General features: G+C 39.5%; 1 protein-coding gene across 1 annotated transcript in view; it reads right to left on the reverse strand.

The window, feature by feature from the left end:
• GYS2 (glycogen synthase 2) overlaps positions 1-5,109 on the reverse strand; it is a 47,930-nt gene extending 42,821 nt beyond the window's left edge. The window contains exon 1 of the mRNA XM_002928988.3: positions 4,689-5,109. Coding sequence (XP_002929034.1) covers positions 4,689-4,809 — 121 coding nt within the window. The 5' untranslated portion in view covers positions 4,810-5,109. The remainder of the gene's footprint in view (positions 1-4,688) is intronic.
• Between the last annotated feature and the right edge of the window lie 891 nt (positions 5,110-6,000).

Raw genomic sequence — 6,000 nt, forward strand, 5'->3', positions numbered from 1 at the left:
TGCTGGGTCTTTGGCTCAAAATAAAGCGTCTGCAGTCTTGGGCAGTGAGAGACGATATGCTTAGAGCAAGCCTGTAACCACCCCCCACCCTGATTGTACCACAATGGTAACTCCAAATGTTCTAGACGAGAGGGGCTCAGACACGGTAATCTGGATGAAGAGGAAGTGAGACTGGGGCTCATCTTGAAGCTACATGTGTGCCAAGCATGTTTTTTGCATGGATTGTGTTTCACGTGGTGAGGCTCAGGGTGCCACTAACGTGGCCACCGCGTACCACACCACGCAAAGGAACCTCACCCCTACTTACTGTAACCCTGATCATATCTTTTTTCCCCTCTCTGCTTTTGCATTTAAAAACAGAATCATGGAATTGCTCAAAGTGAAAGGCAGTATGAAAAGGAATGATCCAATTTCCTCCTTTGGTGAATACATTTTATGAAGAAATAGTAATAAGCTAACACCTACAGAGCGTTTACTAAATGCCAGGCCCTGTTCTAAGTGATTTACAGTCGGTATTTCTTTTAGTTTTCACAACACCATTATAGGTAAGTGCTATTATTGTCTTTATTTCTAAATAGGGAAACTGAGGCACAGAGAGTCTGTGAGACCAATCCAGTATCACGCAGGTAATGATGGAGTTGGGATTCCAATCCAAGAAGTCTGACTCGAGAGTCCACAGGCTATAGACAGCAAGACTGTAACTGTCTGGAGCAACATCCTGATGGAATTTGGAGCGTGGTGGGTGGGAGGGACAAAGGAAGGAGAGGAACAGTATCACAGGAAGATCAATATCTTTAGGTCTTGGGGAAGGTAGAATCCTTTCTATTCTGTCCTAGAGAAAAGCCATTTGGGAAGCAATACTTAGCTGAAATAGCTTTTTTATTTTGGCTCTTGGCACTTCTGGTTAGCAAAAAGGAACCCGGGGTTTAGGGAACTCAAGAGCAGCGGTTCTCACATCAGTCGTGGAGGCTTTTGGAAATCTGATGAAAGCATTCCGCCCTCGTCTCCAAAAGAGGACTTGCACATACCATTTTCAGATACAATTTTAAAGGTTTACAAACTCCTCAAAGCCCACTTTAATCAAGGTCCCACTTCAGAATCCTGCCTCCAAATAGCAGCCTCGCAGTTATAATCAGTTTCTACCACACCATTCTGACTGTAATTTTTGGAGTTCTTCCATATGCCGTTCTCACCATGTGACCCAGAGCTACGTGTCCGGTTTGAGGAGGGAGAAAGTAGAAGTATTGTATGTATTAGATTACATGCTGGCTTTGGGCTAAAATGAATTGTGTGTAATAATTTTATTTATTTATTTATTTATTTATTTATTTATTTATTTATTTATTTATTAGAGAGAGAGACAGAGCACGTGAGAGCATATGTGGTGAGGGGAGAGGCAGAGGGAGAAGGTGAGAGAGAACACCAAGAAGATTCCAGGTCCAGGGCTCAGCCTGATGTGGGGCTAGATCTCACCGTGCTGAGATCATGACCTGAGCTGAAATCAAGAGTTGGATGCTTAACTGACTGAGCCACCCAGGTGCCCCCGTTTTTAGTAAATTTTTTAAAAGAAGCATTCATTTAGCGACTACGTTTCAGAATTGTTCACATGTATTAAATAACTATCATTACTTGTGACAGTATTCATCAAAGTCTTTTTAATAACCTTAGATATCCTGAACATAATAACTGGTCCATAGTCTACCATGATTTGGGCAGGTCTGTGCAGAAGGAATGATTGTAGTGAGGCCCGAACAAAGGAAAAAGTGAGCCTTTTTGTTTCTAACATTTGGGCAAAGCTCTTCATCCTAGGCCATGCCACAGTCTCTAACTTGTCTGTTACTTTCCTGCTATCCTCTTGCCCAACTAGTAATAGTGTTTTTTCAAAAACACATCTGACCACATAACACGTCCCACTATTTAGAACTTCCCATCATTAACCATAAACTTCCCAAACTCCCCCCTGCTCGTCCCTTCCATCTGCTCGAACCCTCCATTCCTTTCCCCTCTCTGAGTTTCCCTCAGATCTTTGAACAGAGTACACCCTCTCACCTCTATATCTGGGCAAACAGCGCTCCCTCACAAAGAACACTGTCCCCTCCTGATCCCTCTTCTTCATCCTTACCCAGTGGCTAGTCATCCTCCAGGTGTCAGCTCAAATGTCTCTTCCTTACAGAGGTGTTTTTCCCTAACCCCTGATTTAGGTAGAAACCTCCTCTCCCCTCCCCCCAACGTACAGTCTCTTTTTTTTTAATTCAATTAATCAACATACAGTGTATTATTAGTTTCAGAGGTAGAGTTTAGTGATTCATCAGTTGCATATAACACCCAGTGCTCATGACATCCCGTGCCCACCTTAATGCCCATCACGCAGTTACCCCATCCTTCCACCCCTCTCCCCTCCAGCAACCTTCAGTTTATTTCCTATGGTTAAGAGTCTCTTATAGGTTCTCAATGTATAGTCTTAGAGCCCCTTGTTCTCTTATTCTTATTGTCATCACATTTGATTATAATTGCACGTTCAAAGTCTACCTGCAAGTTTGTAAATTCTGGAAGACTGAGAATCAATTCCATATCGTTAAGCTCTATCTTCTTGATTTCCCATTGCCTGACACCTAATAAACACTTGATGAATTTTTATTGAATAATAAATTAATAGCAATAATAAATGGATAAATGAATAAAAGCAATAAATGCCAAGGGTAGTATAAACAAGTAGAAGGTGTCATGTTGAAGTCTGAGAATTAATATCCAGTAATTTAACTATGACTCTCTCATTTGTTATATTTTACACACATCTGTTTTTCACTGGCAAAATTCCAGAAGAAAGGGATTTTTTTTTTCCTGTCAGAAATCTTTTGTTTTCTTGGATATGGATAGATGTCCTTGCTTGCCACAAAACATAATAAGATAGCTGGATCATAATACATTAATTTCATTCATGAAGAAACTTGATAACTCAGCTAGTTTAAAGAATGCTTTTTCAAAGTCTTAGAAATTTATGGCCTTTGATCGCAAGTCCTTTGTTCTTTCATCTATGGGACAGTTCCTTAGGCAATGATTTTAATTTTTAATTCTAGCATGGTAGTAAAAAAGAGAAGTGACCTTGAAGAAGACCTAAATGCTAGTCCCACCCCTTCCATTTGCTTGATATTTAATGCCTTAGGCATCCATTTCATCTTCGAAATAGAAGAGTTGGATTCCAAGGTGCTTCCTATCACTGCCATGAACTGCAGGGAAATAAAAGTTCAAAGTAAATTTTTAAAAAACACGATATATATATAGTGTCAATGTATTGTCAGGGATGAACACAACAATTGTCCATTTATATGAAAATTTCTAAAATTAGTAAATCACATTGTGGTTCCCTCTCCACAAAAAAAAGTTTTCCTCTCCCTTGTATGGGAAATGAAAGAAAATAGGTTTCAAAGGCAGTGAGGGCTAAAAAAAAAAAAAATGTATTCATTCCTTCATTCCAAAGAAAAAAAATCCATGAGCATTTTCTGTGCACCAGTCACCATTCTAGGCCCTGACATCAGCTCGCATAGCACCAGTATGTAAGCAAGCTCCATGGGATAACAGTGCTCGCCAGTGTGTTCCTAGCACCGGGAGACAATGCTCCATCAATGTTTGCTAAGTGGAGAGAAAAGGAGGAAAGAAGGAAGAAGGACTCTGTTCAGGTGCTAGAACTCATACAGGGGTCCTCTGAACTGATTCCTGGTCCTGAAGAATCCTTCCAATTTTTCTACCAACAAGCTATATCCTTGAGTTCCTGCCTACTCTGTAGATAAAAACCTTCTTTCAAGTCATAGTCTGGGATTTATGGATAATAAAGATGACTCTATTCCCAGGAACTTTGGGCATTTTTAAACACCCTTAAAAAAGCACATTAGAAACAGCTCTTCATAAAACACTTCTCCATAATAAGGTTTCTACTCTCTTTGTTTCCACTTCACTAAACTACAGAGAAGACGACGACTTTGCTCTCTTACATTCATTCCGGCATTTCTATACAAGCAGGATTGATTTTTGCTTTTGATTTTAAGATTTTATGAATTTTATAAAAAAGATTTTATGAATTTTATGAATGTATACACATGAGAAGTCCAAACACTTAGCATAAGGTGAGCATCAGAATAGATTCAAATATAATTCCTCTCAGTTTGAAATACTCTTATTCTTAATAGGAGCTCAACATAATGCCTTCTGAACAGCTACTAAGTTAAAACTTTAATTCCAAGCTACTTGCGAATTATTAGCAATATTATTAAGTATTTCACATAATCTTTAACAGTGCATGGCATTAAAAGTTTTCATTGGTCCTGAACACATATGGTTCTCCTTAAAGTACATATGGTTATGCTTTTTTGCTGAGAGAAATCATAAAACCAGAAAAGGAATTATTAGCGTTTTATTCCTGTTTTGTCACAATCTGCATTTCAAATTTTAGCTTACAAGCACATTCCCTGGCAATGACTAATCTTTTCAATGTTCTCTCCCTTCAACCCACAGCCACATCTAAGTCATTGTTGCCTGTTGAAATAGACACGGTTAAATGTAACCAAAACTTATATTCAGTTTCAATACTTTCCTCACTCCCTGTCGATTCATTCTCCCTGGAGTCACCGTGAAATCCTAATCTACAGTCTTCAGCGATCTGGCGAATAGGCACCTTCCAGGGCAGTACAAACCTTTATTGGTTACTTCCCACGCGACTTCAAAGAGCAGTACATCCTCTATGGGAAGTTCTTCAACTTCCCACTGAGGAAGCCCGCTCAGGGATGTCACTGATAGAGATCGGCCTCGGAGCATTCTTTTTCCAGTCCTCTGAAACTTTTTCAAATCCTTTTTTCAATAAACTATGATCCCAGGAGCGGTGTGCTGAGAGCTGCACAGGTTCAGGGTGGAAGATCTCAGGCTTGGGGAACTTTCATATGTATAAACCAGTCCAATGAGATCTCACGTGCTTCCTTCCCAGAGGACTCTCAGGTTAAGGAAGGATTTCAGCTCCTCTTTACAGTCTTTCTGGGCAGGTCCAGTGAGGACGGTATCTCCAATCAGTATCAACCCGACAAACGCAATCACACGTAAAATCCTCGGGTTCGGAGCTTAGGCAAGCACCCCTTCGGAGGGTGGAATCCTCATAGGCTGAGCATGACACAAATCCAGACCTTTAGCCCTTGTCCTTTTGACCAAACTCCTAGACTCATACAGTCATCAATGTTTATTTCATCACTTCCAAAGTGATCCAAGATTAGCAATTCCTCTTATTAAGTTTGCAGACCACTTTAGATAACATGAAGAATTCGCTGGGACCGTTTCTATGCCTTAAATCCCTTTAGATTTCCTAAGTATGCTTTTGATTCCTGTTTCTAGAGCATTAAAAAAATTATTCCTAGTTACTGTAGTCTATATTTGTCATCTAAATTTTGATGCTAGGCATAGATCTTGGTTCCTCTCCTCTTAATTACTTTTCTTAAAAATTTCCTTATGAAAAAGTATAAATCCCAGTGTGTTTTTGGGTATAACATACAAAGAATGTAATTTTGACTGATCAGTGATAATTAAAACATGAAAAACTGTTTTCAAAAGTTTAATCAGATCACCTGATGATTGTTTCACTCACTCCCACTCTCATTACTCTGACTTTTTGAAATTCCTGGTCCTCCGTTCTTATTTGGGGTTTTTGCCTCAAGTACCAGCATTCTCAACAACACATCATTTCCTAATGACCCTTCAAAGTAGACTTATGTAACTCTTTTGATCCTATAATTCCTAACATGAGGACATCCTTTACCAATTCTTTTTAATAGTGAATGCCATTTTCAAAATTGCTCCTTGAGGCAAGAAGGGTGAAATAAATGGAACCATATGAAATATGTCCACGGGATGTATCTTCATCTATCCATGTTATGAAGGTGAATCTTCTTTCGTGTGTGTGTGTGTGTGTGTGTGTGAGAGAGAGAGAGAGAGAGAGAGAATGAGAAAGAGAGAAAGACACTG

This window comes from Ailuropoda melanoleuca, chromosome 16 (assembly GCF_002007445.2).
Source record: "Ailuropoda melanoleuca isolate Jingjing chromosome 16, ASM200744v2, whole genome shotgun sequence".
NCBI classification, from domain to species: Eukaryota; Metazoa; Chordata; class Mammalia; order Carnivora; family Ursidae; genus Ailuropoda; species Ailuropoda melanoleuca.